General features: G+C 34.1%; 4 protein-coding genes across 5 annotated transcripts; 2 read left to right on the top strand and 2 right to left on the bottom strand.

Annotated features, from left to right (window-relative positions):
- The first annotated feature begins 448 nt into the window (after positions 1–448).
- On the top strand, positions 449–1,709 carry LOC127264349 (uncharacterized). The gene is made up of 3 exons (XM_051293830.1): positions 449–515; positions 588–999; positions 1,071–1,709. The coding sequence occupies exons 2-3, from the start codon at positions 871–873 to the stop codon at positions 1,707–1,709; spliced, it is 768 nt and encodes a 255-aa protein (XP_051149787.1). The 5' UTR covers positions 449–515; positions 588–870.
- Positions 1,710–2,751: 1,042 nt separating this feature from the next.
- Positions 2,752–5,875, top strand: LOC127264478 (replication protein A 70 kDa DNA-binding subunit D-like). The gene is made up of 11 exons (XM_051294028.1): positions 2,752–3,233; positions 3,466–3,736; positions 3,824–3,941; positions 4,216–4,339; positions 4,455–4,533; positions 4,646–4,661; positions 4,849–5,009; positions 5,096–5,216; positions 5,279–5,420; positions 5,512–5,640; positions 5,737–5,875. The coding sequence occupies exons 4-11, from the start codon at positions 4,216–4,218 to the stop codon at positions 5,859–5,861; spliced, it is 897 nt and encodes a 298-aa protein (XP_051149985.1). The 5' UTR covers positions 2,752–3,233; positions 3,466–3,736; positions 3,824–3,941; the 3' UTR covers positions 5,862–5,875.
- Positions 5,876–6,708: 833 nt separating this feature from the next.
- On the bottom strand, positions 6,709–8,412 carry LOC127264327 (peroxidase 9-like). The gene is made up of 4 exons (XM_051293802.1): positions 8,177–8,412; positions 7,916–8,107; positions 7,402–7,567; positions 6,709–7,309 (listed from the first exon to the last, which is right to left on the bottom strand). The coding sequence occupies exons 1-4, from the start codon at positions 8,396–8,398 to the stop codon at positions 6,897–6,899; spliced, it is 993 nt and encodes a 330-aa protein (XP_051149759.1). The 5' UTR covers positions 8,399–8,412; the 3' UTR covers positions 6,709–6,896.
- A 526-nt stretch (positions 8,413–8,938) lies between these two features.
- LOC127264325 (uncharacterized) lies at positions 8,939–14,205 on the bottom strand. 2 transcript variants are annotated; one of them, XR_007841659.1, is made up of 14 exons: positions 13,722–14,205; positions 13,344–13,486; positions 13,129–13,245; positions 12,808–12,922; positions 12,587–12,724; positions 11,814–11,909; positions 11,432–11,545; positions 11,091–11,159; positions 10,897–10,967; positions 10,717–10,810; positions 10,081–10,209; positions 9,905–9,994; positions 9,216–9,381; positions 8,939–9,139 (listed from the first exon to the last, which is right to left on the bottom strand). XR_007841659.1 is itself a non-coding variant. In XM_051293801.1 (13 exons), exons 1-13 carry the CDS (start codon positions 14,100–14,102, stop codon positions 9,289–9,291), a joined length of 1,650 nt encoding a protein of 549 aa, XP_051149758.1. In that variant the 5' UTR covers positions 14,103–14,204; the 3' UTR covers positions 8,939–9,288. The 2 variants fall into 2 exon arrangements, 1 of the variants encoding a protein (XP_051149758.1); XM_051293801.1 differs by having other exon boundaries at positions 8,939–9,381; positions 13,722–14,204.
- Positions 14,206–17,681: the final 3,476 nt, after the last annotated feature.

Raw genomic sequence — 17,681 nt, forward strand, 5'->3', positions numbered from 1 at the left:
AATAGATACTAGCGGGATGCCAAAGTATCTAAGGCAACAATTTGGTAAGTTTTTGTTCCTTTCCTTATGTTATTTTCATGCTGCCCGTTTGTAACTCTAATATGTCTATTTCAGAAGATCCTTCAATGCTCCCGACCACTGGCCCTACCACGTCTCAACCGACCCACCAACAATCGCCCGAACCACAAGTTCCCATCAATTTATCTTCATCCCGATCGACAGCCGTCCCGATCATAGAACAATCATCTATGGTCCGGACCACCGATCGACTAGCCATAGTCCCGATTACCACACAACCGACCCACAGACAATCAGAGGTAAAAGATAGTTTCTGACATTCCTTAAAGACCAACAAAATATATTAATTTTAAACAACAACTTCGAACCTTTTATTGTAGGCACACCGACCAGGCGAATCGATGGGCAGGGTACCTCCCCCCGCAACGTCGGATATCGTTGCGGTGATGCCCGACCAACTTGTTGTCCTCCCCGACCAAGTTGCGGAACCTCAACAAGTAAGCGCTAAACCTTCCTTCAACAACATCCTCCTGATAAAACTTATGATACCTAAAACATATTTGGTCCAGGCTCCTATTGAAGATGTGGTAGTGCCCGACCCCGACCAGGTCGTGGCTTTACCCGACCCGCTTGTTCAGCAAGTTGATGAGGTTTCTATTGTTGGTCCCGAACCAGTCCAACCCGAACCAGTCCAACCACCCGATGAAGTAGAGGAAATTTCCTCCTCAAGATCGGGTGAAGCTTCTGTTAATTTTGCCCCGCTGAATCCGGTTGGTACCCTTTCTCATCCATTTTCGGATTTTATTTTTGCCCATCCAACGGTGACGAAAACTTTTATCTTCTGTTCAGGGTATGGATTTAGCAGCCGCCCAACAACTTCCACCAGGGGATGAATCAGTTGCTGGTCCGATTACCCGACCAGTCAACCCCTCAAATTTCCAACTTATGGCCCCTTCCGAGACTACAGCTGCCCTGGATCAAGTAACCTTCCGCCGTTATTCCTTAAACAATTTTGCCATGTCTTTTAGCTTGCTAATCTCATTCTGGTTCAGGCTGCTCAGGAGATGAACATTTTGACCCGAATAAATCTCCCGACACACGTCAGAACCATTGTGGAACGATGCGCCAATTTGGACTTTGCCGACTTAGAACTGGCTGACCTTTCGGCGTTAGTCCAAGTCGCAATATCCCTATTGGTTCAACCTGCCCTGGAGTCGGGAGCTTCACCAGTTCTCGATCGGATGATGGCCAGGATCACTGAACCTCAAGCTGAACTTCCTCTGATCCGACCCCCATTATCCGAAGCGACCTCCTCTCGTCCGGCAGCAGATCCTAATAATATCGAAGCAGATTTGAAGAAGGCTAACCAAGATCTTAGCGAGACTAGGGCCCGACTAGACGAGCTCCGGCAGGAGAGACAAACATTAGCTACTGAAATCGCTCAAAAGACTGAAGAACTACGACGACTTCAAGAACGATTGGAAGCCATAGATGATAGCATACAAGAGGGAAGTCGTCTGGTTGAAACACATTGCCTTAACCAAGCCAGTCTTTGCGACCAACTTCAGGCAGCGATTCAAACGAGACTCGTCCAGAGATACCAAGAAGCATACCAACGTCGTCGGGCCATAAAGTCAGAACTCAAATGGGCCGATCTAAAAACTGCTTTACGGGCGCTTCTCTCCTTGTAATACAAATATATTCACCTAACTTAAAAACTAGAATACTTATTTAAACGAATATTATATTTATCTTTCCTTAATGTTTCCCCTCATATTAATATATATATATATAATGTAGGAATTCCCAGTCTGAAAGTATCGACATTTGAACTTATTACTTTACGGTCACAAGTTTACAATCACTGTTCATAGTATACATATTTATATATATTTATTAATTGTATGGTACTTGAATTTAATATATTTGAATATGTGGGCCCAATGCATGCCTAAGTTATGCCCTAATTAATATATTCTAGAAGTACATAATTAACTATAGTTGAAGAATGTTAATTTGGTGATTGTTGATTGATGGGATTAATTAATAATATTAGTATTTTATTTTACATAGCCATGATGTTTGTTTAAAGGGGAGAAAGAAACTTTTAATTGATTTACTTTTATTTTTCTTTAAAAAATAAATAAAATAGAAGATGATTAAATTTTGTCCCAATGGAGTTTAATGAGTTATTAGGTGACATGTCCCTTGGAATTTGGATGAATAAAATAATAATTGATAAAATATATATATATATTTTTAAAAATAAAAAGAAAGAGTAGAAATTCAGAATGCATTAATTTGGAACTGTAGAGTTAGCCTTATATTACATCTTTAATTAATACTTCCTCTTCAACTAAAAATAGTCCATTTGTGTTCGTCAAACTACAGACCAACGGACCAACTTCCTTTTGTCAGACTCCAAACCAACTGACTTGCCTATCCGACTGCGTAACATTCCATCTCCATCTTCACCAGACTTCCTCTTTCAACAGACCTCTGAGCCGTTTAGCTTATATTCAGACCCATCCAAAACCGTACTACGGTTATTAATTATTATTATTATTATTTTTTCCGCCCAACAAGAATAATAATAATAATAATAATGGTTCAAATAGAAAAAAAGTAATGCATTTATGATAATGAATACCCAAAAAAACAGACTCTCATACAACCAACTATTTAAATAAACACACAATTTACAAAAATACTAACTGCAATCACATCCCTTACCTTGAATTCAGCTACAAAGTTAATCTACATACGTAACTATATCTACCAGAGCCAATCTACCTGACAAAAATAAACACATAGAGCCTGCCACTCACTAACCTCTATCACTTCTTACATGAAAAAACGTGTCACTCACTAACTTCTATCACTTCTTACATAAAAGTTACCACTCTAACACAGCAACCACTCTAACAAAGCAACACGCCAACAACATCCATTTAATTATAAAGACAAGATTCACTTTCAATACGTGCTACATTCTTCCTTAGCTTTTCTTTTTCACACATTTCATCACTCTTCCATCAATTCTCCTTACTGCTAATCACTACAAGCCAATGGCCAACCACATAACACCCATAACTGATTTAACCATGGAAAATAGAAACTGGACAGTCCGTGCGTTACTCGTAGAGATGTCCGCTATCAGAACAGCCAAGACCAGTGGAAAGCCCTACAGACGATACGTCTTTGTTGACACACAGGTATTCAAACAATCCTGCTTATAAAAATAATTGATTGAATTTATGTACTACTATCTAAATTTTACATTTAATATACTTTATTTAATATGGAATAAAATTTAAAATTAATCATATTTACTATGCTTATAATTTACTATTAGTTATTTTATAGTAGAAGAAAATTGATACATTAATTTTCTACATTACTAATTAGTTTTTTTGGGGTTAACTATCTTATTTACTTATTTTGTAGGGCACCAAACTCATGACGTGTGCCTTTTCTGCGGACATGGAAGCATATGATCATTGTTTAAAACTCTTTAAGACCTACGAGATATTTGCTAAACAAGGCAAAGAGTACAAGACGGATCTACCAAACTTCAACTCTCAAATCCAGCTCTATCTCAACAAACACTGCAGCATCGTCCCTGTTGAATCTGATCCCATATCTTCTCTAACTGGAAAGCCATCTTTCAAAAAGCTCTCATGCATTGTTGATTGCCTAGCAACAAATGAGTACATCGGTATAACTCCTATTATGTTTATGCTTTAATTCATTTGCTTGTCCATATTTTTGCATTTATACCTAATATATGATACATATCAAACAGATGTGGTCGGTGTACTGATAGATGTTGCAGAACAAAAGCAAAGAAACAAACGTCAACAACCGACCTCTTCCAACATTATAGGAGATCGTGTTCAAGAGATTGTAATCGTAACTGAGGAGTAAGCATAGATTCAAGTACAGTTATTTTGGTATCATTATATTTTTATCACCTTTTTCACATCAGTGTATGTATTCATCTTTAATCACAATTTATTTCTTCTAAAAGAAGTTATGTCAATAATTATGCCTGTCAACTATATTTTTAAATAAATATACTAAATTTTTATCAGCTTCCATTTCTATTCGACATCTTTTAATAGTACACTAAATTTACCAAATTAAAGTAGCATATGTTCTTCACACAGTTTTCTCCATTAATTTTCATCATAATAGATGCTACCGACAAGACTGACCTTATGGAATGAATTGGTGGACGCTGAAGGAAAATACTTCACATCCATTGTGAAGGAAAGACCTATCATTGCGGCCCTCCACCTGAAAGCAACACTATATGCAGGTAGTTTATGCATCAACCGTATTTGACTGAACACATATAAATTATTGTCAATACTTGTATCGTAGTCCACCTAATGACCATTTCACTTCATTTGATTCTATATTCGTATGTGAAGGAATTTCGTTGTCTGCAATTTCCATGGCAAATTTTATTGTTGATCCTCCATATCCTGAAGCTGACAATCTATTGAGCTGGTATTCTTTTCTATATCAAATCAATATTTTATATTTTTCATATCACAACACTACACTCCCATTGAAAATCAATTACAAATTTCATTTTAATTCAAAACACTTTACATCACAGGAAACTCAATAATAAGGTATGCATTGATGAACTCGTAATAAAAAAACCATACTTCAACACAGCCGAAGGAAGCCCGCTAGCTGTAGTAACTCTCTCAACAATTGCAACCATGTCACAATCTACTCGCGTGAGTTATTTATAATGTATATTTGTATATATACAAATAAAACATAATAAAGTAATCAAAAACTTGCCTGATATAGCAAGGTGAGTACAAAATCAAGGGATGTTTGTCAATCAAAGTGGATAAGAAAGTGCAACTCCACTACAACGCCTGCGATAAGTGTTACACATCAACTCCAGCACCAACAGCACGGCAGTTTTTTTGTTTAAGGTGCAAATCTGTCCAATCGTCAGAGCAAAAGTAAGAAAGACTACTTATTCTACTTTTTACACATTTAAAATTTGATATATATTTATATACACGTAACAGTACATATATACAAACAGGTCAATTCTGCGCTTACAGATTGTTGATCAGACAGGATCAATTACCTGCGTTGCTTATGACAATATAGCGCAACAAATTCTGAACTTTGACATACCAGAGTCAAATGAACTAGGACAACAGGTAAAACTTTAAATATTTCATCAAAGTACTATACTGTCTCATTATATATATATATTACACAGGAAATCATTTCACTATGCAATCTGCGCAATCAAGAACTTGAAAACCAATCATACCTCTTTCACATAAAGAAAAAGGCCGCCGCACCATCCCAAACAGAAACACATACTTACACACTTATGTCTGCTTCCAAAGAAAACAAAGGTACATTACATTATCATGAAAACAACTATGACTATCATAGGGTGTAATCATATACCACTCATTTTATATAACAAATAAAATTCATGTACAGATAAGGAAATTGATGCCGAAGAAACATTGTCAAATAACTACCCTATTGTACCCAAACACACTGGGATAACACCTGAAATGCAGGAGAAGGCAACCTGCACAACTGCTACCTTAGAATCATCTGTTCCTGGTAAGAACAACAATATATCATCCTAACAATATAAAATAATAAACATAAGTCCAATTTCATAGTTTCAACTATACTTATACAAAAAACATTATTTAGGTAAATATGCAAAGAACTTGCTTCCACTGTTCAATGAGTTGGAATCTATCAATGATCAGAAATCAAAGGATCAAGCATCAACGGTCAAGAATTCTGTCGCTCCACCGAAAGAATCCAAAAAATAGTTGTCAAGCTTTTCTACAACATCTTTTGTTTTGTACTACATCCAACTACTAAACTACCTACCTTTTTGTAATATTACTATCCGATGTGTACATACAACATTTTGAATATCTATCGGCTACATATATTTATCAAATTTCTTATTACTATAAATTCATAATTCGATTGTGTTGATGTATTTTTTCAACAAACAAAAAATAAAATTCAAAGATATGGAAATATCCTTAAATTTGATTAATTATATTATGAATCTCTAAACACTGTAAGGTACATAAGTGTTAATGTATTTTTTCAACAAACAAAAGGTAAAATCCGAAAATAGGACCAAAAGACAAAAAAAAGACTCCTTCGCCGCCCCCACTAAGAGACCAAACTACTGTTCACTTAGTGGGCACCCGACTTATCTTGTTCTGACTACGTACCAACCGACTTGCTTATCAGATCCCATCCCATCTGACCCGCTTACCCGATTGCTAACTAACCGACCTGCCTGTCCAACATGCTTACCAACCGACTTTCAGACTTTCCGATATATAGACCATCCGACCCGCCAACCGACCGACCTCACTATACAACCGCAAACCGTCCGACCTACAAACTTTCCGACCTATGGACCATCCGACCCCCTAACCAACCGACCTGACTATCCGACCGCAGACCTTCCCACTTGCCGAACCTACCGAGGACCAACCGACTTGACTATCCCACAGCGGACCAACCGACCTGAACGCAAAATTTACTTCTTTTCCACCTGACTTCGTGCATAACTTCCTCTAAGATCCTGCTACCCTTATTTTTATTATTATTTTTTGTGCGTAACAGATTGCATTACAGAATAGTCGCGCGGTATACCGCGCAAAAGCGGGTTCTAATATATATATATATATAGAAAAAAGAAAGAGTTGATTGAAGATAATCTTATACAACAATACACGTGATTTCAGAAACACAAGACACTAACATCTCAAACAAAAGTCTGACAAAATAAAAACAAAAACAAACATAATTCAAACAGACAAATCACTGATACAGTTTTTTCAGTTAAGCCTACGGCAGTTCTTCCTGATCTCACCTTTGGACCCTGTAAGAACATTAATCTTCCCCATCTTGATCATAGAATCCGCAAATTGATGGAAGAATCGATCCTCATCGTCAGCATAGGTTCTTACAAGTTCCGCGGCTTTTTGCTCGTTTCCAGCGAACAAAACCTCGTCGGAACTCAGCAGCCCTTTGCCCGACAGCAACAGTTTAAAGTACGTGTTGTCGAATCTGACGGGCGACGAAACATCGAGGGGCGAAACATTGTTGTCGCCGCCGACTTTAGGACACGAACTTTTGAGGTCGTTGTAGTAATTTCTTTCGAGGGTCACGTCCGGTTGGTTCTTCCCGTTCTGGTTGTATAATCTTTGTCTGAACGTCGCGCATCTCGCCAAACCTATGGTGTGCGCGCCTGGAAACGAGGATATTATCTTTCGATGTTAAGTTCAGACACGTCGAGGGATGTGAGTTTTATACGATGATTGTAGAAAGAAGTGATCGTACCAGATAGTGCGACGAGGTCTTGTTCGTCGAGGCCCTGGCGACTGAACTTTGCGATGAGTGTTTGGATCGTCGAATTCGGAGCGGGAATGTTTCGATTCGATTCGCTCAGGCTGGCTTTTGTCGAGTCCCGTCGACCTAACGGCACTTCCCAGTGCGGTCCGCCGCTCTGCACGGCAATCAATTTAGCGATTTTACAGCAAGTTTACGACAAATACAGTAACGCACCAGAACTTTGAAGTTAAGCCGACTCACAGAATTAGATACAAAATTTCGTCCGTGAGTATTTTGTCAGTTAGTAATTTCTCATTAGCAAAATTCATGAATAATTCCGTGAGTAAATTACTTATGAATTTCTGACCGTGAGTAATTTGCACACGGAATTTGTCTTGTGAGGTAATTTACTCCCGGAACAAATTTCGTAAGTAATTCCGTGAGTAAAATCGATAATAATACTATGATAGGTGACCTCAAGAACAAAAAATATATATATAATATTATGTCGATCTTTGCTTACTAAAACAGTGGAGTCGCGGGCAGCAAGCGCGACAATGTCGGCGCAAGAAACAGTGTGAGGGCAGACTTGCTCCATCTTTGCCTTGATTTCGTCGATCACTTCGAATCCCCGGAGGGAATTCTTGTTCGGCTTCGAGTTTTTCTCACTTACGACATTTTTGCTGTCATCCAGCAGCACAGACGCATCGCATCCCTGTAAAGGCGAACAATCAGAACAGCAGATAACGTAATTATACAAACAAACACGTCACAAACAACGTACCAGCGCAAAACAGTCGTGGAAGTGAAGCCTGAGCAAAGAAGCAGCAATTCTAGGATCTTTAACAATGGCATTTTCCAATACAGTCATGACAATTTCATTAGCCTGTGGGCAAGAGAACTGGTAGAATTCCGGGTCGAGGCCCGAGCCCGGGAAAGCTTCCAAACGGTACCAAGAAAGTACAGCAACAAGCAATAAGCTGGAAAAGAGCTTAACAAAAGCCATGTATCAAACAAGTGTTAGTAAATTTTTCCTACTCAGAAAAATTTCTTACCTGTGAAGCCACTGAGGTAATGATTTATATATAGCGCGAAAGAAATCGAGACCAACTAATCTGCCATGTACCAAATCCCATTTGATTTACATAAGAGAACATGCTTTTCATAGATATTTGGTGACCATTTAGGTCACAGTTTTGAAATTTGGGTAAGTGTTTCTGGTCTAGTTTCACCTGCTCCATTGATAAGTCTACTTATCCAAATTCGGCATTTTGCCTTATTAAAAACTACTTCCCTTGTGGCTAAACTTGCCTAAAGAAGTAGGGTAGACTATCTGTGTTCTCCCTATGTAGTCCTAAATTCACACTTGTCGGTAAAAAATTAGAATAACTAACCTGGAATAGCATGTTGTCTTGTCCTCAAGACGAGCTAAAACTGTATGTAGTCGGGAATTCTAACTGGGATGCCGATCGATTGTACTTTCGAATGTATGAAGATATTCTAAGAGAATATTGACAGAAACTTAAAAACAAAGGTAAGAAAAAAGTAGTAGGGATGATGGGACTATATTTCACAAGAAATTCAGTGTAAAAAAATATGCTAACAACATATCATTACATTCACATTCTTCGATCGTTTCAAAAGGCAAATGAGATGAGCTGTACGATTACTATATACAAAAGCACTGGCTAAATATAGAGAAGAGATTGCTCTGGTACCTTTATCCCGAGACCAATTTTTTTAGCATCTGTTGGGAAAGAGTGGGATATCGTTAATGTTGGGTGATGATTGCTGCCTTATTTTGCCTCTGTATCATTAAGTACCGGAAATAGCATGGACAGGGACATCTTAGTCTTCTTACAACATTTTCAGCTTTACAAAGCTTTTGCAAGCATGCTATGGATGGCAAACTTGTCTCATTGGAGTGAGAAGTCTTGCAATCCGGAGCGGGACATGAGCTCTAACCAAAGCTCCGCTCTCAACGTATTCCTATGAAATAATTAGACATTTTCAGTTTTCGATACTATAATGTATTAATGAGCCATTGAACTGTATAGTAAGGAAAAGACCTCAAAATTCTAAAACTGTACTAGAATAGACAAAGCTAGGGGTGTGTTTGGTTGTGATTTTAAGCCGACATCAATGCTATTCACTTGGCACGATTTTCAATAAAAATATATTATTTTCTCACAAAATATCACAAAATCCAAATCTAGTACTTCATTTCAAATCAATTTCAAACCACAACCAAACAAACCGGTCTTTACTTAAACTGCATCGACACCATTGGATACAAAAATGTCCGATCCATTTCCTCGTGTTTAAGGATAATGTTTAGGAAAATGTATATAAATAGTTTGAATTGCATCCATTCTTTGTTAAAATCTCCAGAGAAAATTGTCTGATAAAATTAGGGAAAATTTGAAAGCATATATGTTTCATATACAATTATAAATCCTCAATAACTCACAAAGACTCTCACGATAAACATAGCAGTAAGAAAATTGCTTACAGTTTTTTCAACCATGCCAACATGATGTATGGTGTTCAAGAGTTCTCCTTTCTCAAAAGGAATCAGAGCTTCCACCCATACCATCATATCCTGCCGTGTAGGAATTACAAAATGTGAATTTACCGGACAAAATAAGTGGAGGGCAAATACTCAAATATAATAAGATCAGATATTACCTTTAGTTTTTCTTGAACTGCATTGCAGAAATCCTCCAATCCCTCACCAGTTAAAGCAGACACACACACGACATCGGAGTTTTCCTCAGCTACTGACTTGATTTTTTCTGGGTGCTTTACATTATCAACCTGTGAATATGTTACATGCTGTTAAAAAGGGATTATTATGGACCTACAGTTTGCTGCAATCTACTGTGAATAGAAGCATATAAAGACAAAATATAAAAGGATTCAATAGTGGATGACTAAAGGAAAAAATAAATAAACAAGGAATACGATAACACATAGTCCAATTTGAATATTGTCGAGCAGCTAGGTCACTGTTAGCATATGGATTAGCAGATTACGTAATGCTGATGACTTTCTTCCAATGTTGCAAATAATTCAAATTCTGCAAAGTATTAACAGGTTATGGCACATTTAAGACAACCATGTGAAGTTGAAGAGGTTAACATGGCACAATAGAATCGTGTCGCCTCAGGTTTTCACACTGTTTTAATGGATCGGTGTTTGCAGCTTACTAATAGAAAAATGGAAACTATAAAGGTAACTTCACTGTATATGAAACTGAGCCAACCATCAACAGTTCATCCCAGTGCTGTAACCCTGGAAATGAAACCAAATATCTTTTAGTACCTTGTTCCATACAATCAACTGTGGAATTGATGTCGTGTCGAGTTCTGCAAGGACTTTATTCACAGCCTCAATTTGTTGTTCTGCCATAGGATGGCTGATTAAAAGAGAAAAGCTAAATTAGAAAATGTATGATGAGCAGAGTGATGATTTGGTGCTCACACTTGAAATGTTATCATATACCTTATATCAACCACGTGCACCAAGAGTGACGACTCGGATATCTCTTCTAGAGTTGCCCTAAAAGCAGCTACCTAGTATTGTAAAAACCAAATCCAGAGTAAGTCAGGTGATTACATTCTACATTCAGAAGATTCAGAAAAATAAAAATAAAAAAAAAAATAAAAAAACACAATGGCAACGGGAAACATTCGTACCAGTGTTGTTGGTAACTTTTGAATGAAGCCTACAGTGTCTGTCAAAAGAAACTCCTTCCTATTTTTCATCTGGGCAAAAAGAAAATAACAAAATTGCCAAAAAATTAGAGCTTTCTAAAAAATGTATATTATAAATGAAAATCCAACTTTAAAATATTAATCTAATTATAGTTGACAAGAAGTATTGTATCATAATACAAAAGGACAAAAAAGCATCAGGCATGGTTACTAATTTCCAGAGAACACAGATAAATCACATGATGCATTGGCAATAGGATTTAAACAAGTGAAAAATTCAGGATTTAAACAAGGGAAATTTCAAGTAGGGATATTTTGCTTACCTGCACCCTTCTTGTAGTGGGATCAAGTGTTGCAAATAGCTTATCCTCAGCATGAACATTAGCTCCAGTCAATCGATTTAAAAGTGTACTCTTTCCAGCATTTGTGTACCCAACCTGTGGGTTTGAAAGTCATATTGATCATAAATATATTTGAGGTAAACAAAATAATAATTGTAAGATATGGTATCCAATACTCAATAGAGGGTTTTTTTTTTTTTTTTTAATGAGGGGTTGTTATGATCGAGATGCCAAGCTATCAATTGAAGAGAAATGCAATACATCACTAGGGTAAGACAATAATTATGATGCTTGGGAAACATTAAATGCTGAGTTACATTTTGGACACACATTGAAATCTGATTAAACAAAATTACTCCCCTACCAGAGATACAACAGGAACTGGGACAGCAACTCGCCGGTTTCGGTACTGCTTGCGATGCTTACGAACAGATTCTATCTCTTTCTTGAGAGCAGCAATCTGAGAAGTCCAAAGAGTGGATATAAAAAATGGGCCAATAAAAGAGAGAAAAAAAAAAAAAAGAGTCAAACACAGAGGCAGTAAAATGCATCTGTGGACATGCTTCACACAGTTAAAAGTACACAGCAAGAATGTTCTGGCAGTGAAGGAAGAGAGTAATTTAGCCTAATCTGGAACAAAAAATCACAATGTAAATCAAGTATAGTAATAGATATTTGATTTTTACAGAATCCAATATAGACTACATGCCATTTACCTTTCGCTTTTGATAAATTTCAGTTTTGATTATACCAAGTTCAATTCTTAAAGTTACTTCATTTTGCCTTAACAAGTGCGGCAGTTGCGATTCTGTTTTTCTCTCAACTTTGCTAGCTCAAAATAAACAATTCACTAGCAGTAACAGTGTTGTAAAATTTTCATTCACCTAATCCAACCACGACTTCATCAATTTTTGAAATTATCACAAACGATCTGTGCACTTACAGCAATATCTAGTTGCAAACTTCCATGTAATATTTATATTAACAAGACACCAAGCAAAAATATGCTTTGCAAGTAGCAAGACACAAAAAAGAACATTATAAGATGAAGAAAAGAAAAGGGCATATTCTCGGAAAACTAGAGCTTCCATTGGCATGTAAAGATATAACAATAATGTCAAAAAGCAAACAACACACCTGATCACGTAATATACGCTTATCAACTTCTATTTGTTTCTCACCCATACCCTTCACTTGCCCTCCAGCTTGGCGCTCGAGATGGGTCCACATTCTTGTTAACCGAGGCAATTGGTATTCCATCTGAGCCAGTGTAACCTGAAAGTAACTGTTTTCTTAGTAGAATCACCAAAAGATGCACACTTGTAGACTTGAGAGTTTTGCCTCAAAGATCGGATTACCTGTAAAGAAGCTTCACGCGTGGCTGCTCGCTGGTTAAAAATATCGAGGATGAGGGCAGTCCGGTCACACACCCTGACATCGCCACCAAAGGTCTTCTCCAAGTTTCGCAGTTGCCTGTCTTCGAATATATAGAAAAAGTTAAAACAAGAGTATAACAAGCACAATCCAACACAACATCAAGACTTTTAAACAAAAATAAGAAAAGATAAAACTCCAATTAAAACCCAAGTTCATCAATTGTTCAATGATAAGGATGAAATATAACCTAGTAAACAATCCACATGCATAATAAGAACTTCATCAAGCACTTAAGAACCAACCCTGGTGACAGCTCGTCATCGAAAATCACTGTCTCGACACCAAATGCATGTATAGCACTCTTAATCTCTGCAACCTTCCCCGATCCTATGTATGTCCTCGGGTTCGGTGTTGCAAGCCTGCAGAAATTTATAATTACCAGAATTATTAGTGTCAACCAAAGTATGCATCATCATCAAGAATACCAAACCACAGATTATAACATCATACAACTTACTTTTGATAAGTAGATCCAACAACAACCAATCCAGCAGTGTCAGCTAGCTGCTCTAATTCGCTTAGAGAATCTTCTATACCAAAGATTCCATCAGTGTCGCCTTTTCTTGCCACACCAACTAAATAAGCTTTCTCTTCAAACACCTATATCGAATTCTTCATCCATAAAAGCGCACACACATACATATATATATATGTATATAAAACTATATAAAATTCTATGTAGAACTTTGAAATTCATAATCACACAAATAGCTTGTTTCAAGAAATTGAACTGAACTATGAAGTCGCGATACATGGAAGTCCAAACATATCCAATTACTACATCAAAAAATGAAAACAAAAACGTACTAGCCAGAATTGGGCAAGAAAAACAGACCTCACGTCCATTTCGCAGCTTGTACCGATTTTCTTCATCACTTTCCTCCGCAATTCGTGTCTTTCCTTCTGATTTTTTCAACTGAGTTTGCGTTGTTCCGAGAGATTCTTCGGTCGCCGCACCTGCGACTCCATTGACTGCGCCAAGTTCCTGAGTGTTTGAGTCGACATCGAGAGGTGTCCGCTCAGCAACGGTGTAGTCTGAGTAAAGTATTCCCACGCCATCCGCATCAGTAGCCTTGAAAGTACAATCTTTGCCGCGAATTTGGAAATTGAAGCACTGAATCGGTTTGAGATTAGGGTTGGCAGTCCATGGAGAAAGGAAACAAGGTTGGCGATGGAGGTAGGAAGGTTTCAGCATTGAGCAAAAGCACAAGCTCATGGTTATGGTAGGCGTAGCTCTCGTTGATTCTGGGCAAAGTCAGTCTATGGTGTTCAATAACCATCCACTTCTTCCTGCCCTTGAAAATATTGTAATTTGATGCTCTATACCCAATTTTCTATTCCGTCTATTCCCTTCAATTTTTATTATATTATTTTATTGTAAAAATTACTATCATCAGTTTAATATATAACAATAATTTTATTTTCATAAATAATTCTATTCTAGTAAAATTATTTTTTTTATTTTTTATTTTTATTACACATTTGCTATTATTTTTACACTAATACACCACAGGTAAAAAAATCTTTTATCCATATTATACGACTACTAATATAATATCTTCTTCAGTGTCCAACCCATGGGATGGAGAAAGTATTATTTTTCTCAAGACATGACACTTACTATTTAGATTCAATATTTACATAACATTTTAAAAAATATTATTTGAATTTGATATTGATTTTTATTTTAGATATAATATTTTATATTTAAATAATAATTATTTTTTAAAAAAGTAACTATAAGAAATAAATTGAATTAAAATTTCATATTATTTTTTATTTTATTTTTAAGAAAATATTTTAATAAATAAAGCAAATATTTAAATCATAAATTTTAAATTTTTTTCATTAAATTTCCTATAAAATATTATTTTAAAATTGTGTTTAAACAGTATTTTTGAATATTATATTTTTAAAATATAGTAATATATTTTTTTTATGGTAAAATAGAAATATAATAAAAATTAAAATAGAAAAATTATAAATAAAATTTTATTAAAAATATATTTTTATCTATAGAATTATAGATAAAAAGAAACACATAAATTTTATTACCGTTCTCTACCATCCATGTGACGCTATTTCATTGGGCAGAATAGAGGAATAGAGAAAATTGGGTATAGAGGATCAAATTACTATTTAGCTCTTTTGTTGGTTTATTATTATCACTGTAAATTATATTTCTTCGTGTCTTTATCAAATTTTTTTATTTTGGTCTTTTGCATGCCAATTTATCCATTTCTTTTTTAGTAATGTATTTTGTACTAATAGTAAAAATATTCGTACAATTTACAATATATTATATAAATATCATTGTCTTTATATTACACAATATTAAAGTATTTTCTACTTTATTCACGCTACGACTTTATTTATTGTGTGAAACACTTGTCCAAAATTGATATTTCAAGATCTAATTATATAAATAGGAAATATAAAATTTTTTAAATAATTTTTTAAACTAATATAAATAAATAAACAATTGATCAATTATTTATATATATTTTTTTGTAAAAAAAAGATAATTTATCTCAACAAATTATAAAATAAAAGATTAGCAATTATTATTTATTTATTTTATTAAAAATTATTTAAGATATTTTATATTATTTTATTTGTATAAAATTACATCATTTAGGCGCTGTTTGGTTCAAGGATTTATGGGATTCATGGATTTGGATTTTAAAATCCCGTGAAATCCATGTTTGGTTAAAGTGGAATTTAAAATGATGGGATTTGAAAAATGGGTCTAAAATCCTATAAATAAGGGATTTTTTTGTAACGGGATACCCCTATTACTTTTAAATCCCATTGTTGAAATTTTTATTTTTACATTTATATCCTCTTATAAAAGAAAATAATAGTATTATATTTATATAAAAAATTAAATAATTTTAACATTAATTATTATTTGAATTATATACTTGATTAAATTTATTTATTTTTTATTGTACAATATTTTATTTGAATTATAAATTATAGGGACGACCATAAGTCGGGTTCAGTCGGAACTGATATTCATCTCAAATATATATTGTTAAATCCGAAATTCAAGTTGGATCCAATTATACTAGATCCGACGGAGACTATACCTGGTAAGATTTGATGGATCCAAAAAATCCATTTTTTTTACAATTCTTAAATTTTAATTTAAAATTACACATGCACCGAATCCAATGTATATTAAAATTTATGTATTTTATTAAAAAAATATTATAATAAAATAATGAATACGTTAAACTCAAAAAATATTTTTAATATAATTATATTATTCGAAATTATTTTTTTGATATGTATGGTTGATATATTATTATTATATTACCCTGATCATGATTCGGATCCAGGCCTAATAATCAAATAATTGGACTCAACTTCAAATAAATAGGTCGGGCTCGGTCAAGTCTCGAGTTTACGCGAATCTATTGTCATCCTATAAAATTATTGATATCTTTTCAATTTATATTAATAATGAATTACAGGTTTAATTTGTCAAAATAAATAAAATTGAGGAGAAATATGTCATTAGAATATAAAACATCCAAATCCACGAAATATAAATTCCACCACATTTTACCAACCAAACATAATATGGGATTCCAAATCTTAAATATAATAAATCCCATCCCATATAATTCCTACTGTAAAATTCCAATTCCACCAAAAAAATTCATGAACCAAAACAGCCCCTTGGATCTTTAATTAAAACCAGATAGTCAAGAGAATATTTCTGAAAATTTTATGACGGAATAAATAAAATATAAAATATTTTATGTATTTTTACTAAATTAAAGAAGATGTTATATAATTTAACTTTATGATCATACAAAATTTTCAAGTTGGTTCAAAATTGGGTTTGGATTGATTTTTCACAAAAAAAACTTGAGATTTAAATCGATTAATCAAAAATTTGGATATAATTCTATGTTATTTATTTATCTTTTATTGAAGTTAGGAGAGAAAAAATAAATAAATAAAGAAACGTCAAGCATAGTAATTATTAGCTCGACATATATATAACTTCTTGTATGATCTCAAGAGTTTTTTATTTATTTATTTTTAATATTATTCTTTTTTAAGATAAAATAGTTGTTATATTGATATATTTATTTATAGGATATAGTATTAAAAAATTGAAAAAAAAAAAATAAGGCTGTTAGAAATTTCAAAAATAAATAATAAGGAAAAAAACAAAAAAACTAAGCATATCATTTATGGGTTATTTGCCACCTTTTTTTCCTTTTACATGATTTAATATATACATTATTATCTCACCAAAATAAAGTCATTTCGTTATAGTTTTTTTTTTTTTTTTTTTTTTACCATTTTTGTCTGTTTCAATACAATAGTCTCATTTCCAAAAAACACTTGTATTATCGTAAAATTATTTTCTTTTACACAAATGTTACTACTTTTTACATTAATACACTCGAAAAGGCAAAAAAAATTTACACTCGAAAAGGCAAAAAAAATTTCTATTCATGTTTTTTTTATCAACTATCAATATAATACTCCTTCCATTCCAAACACGGAAGTATTAAGTATGATAATTTGAGATAATTTGGATATTAAGTGATGTAATTGAAGAGGAAAATATTATTTATTTTTTTATTTAAGTGATATGATGAGATAAAATGAAGTATATATTAAGATATATATAACTATTACTCCCTCCGTCCACAAACTAATGTCCTATTTTCCTATTTGAGATGTCCAACAACTATTGTCCTATTTTTTTTTTAAACACAAATTTTACATTTTTTACCCTTCATTTATTTATTATTTTTAATCTCTACCG

The sequence above is a fragment of the Andrographis paniculata genome, unplaced genomic scaffold, assembly GCF_009805555.1.
Source record: "Andrographis paniculata isolate CXL003 unplaced genomic scaffold, ASM980555v1 Contig70END, whole genome shotgun sequence".
In the NCBI taxonomy this organism is placed as follows: domain Eukaryota; kingdom Viridiplantae; phylum Streptophyta; class Magnoliopsida; order Lamiales; family Acanthaceae; genus Andrographis; species Andrographis paniculata.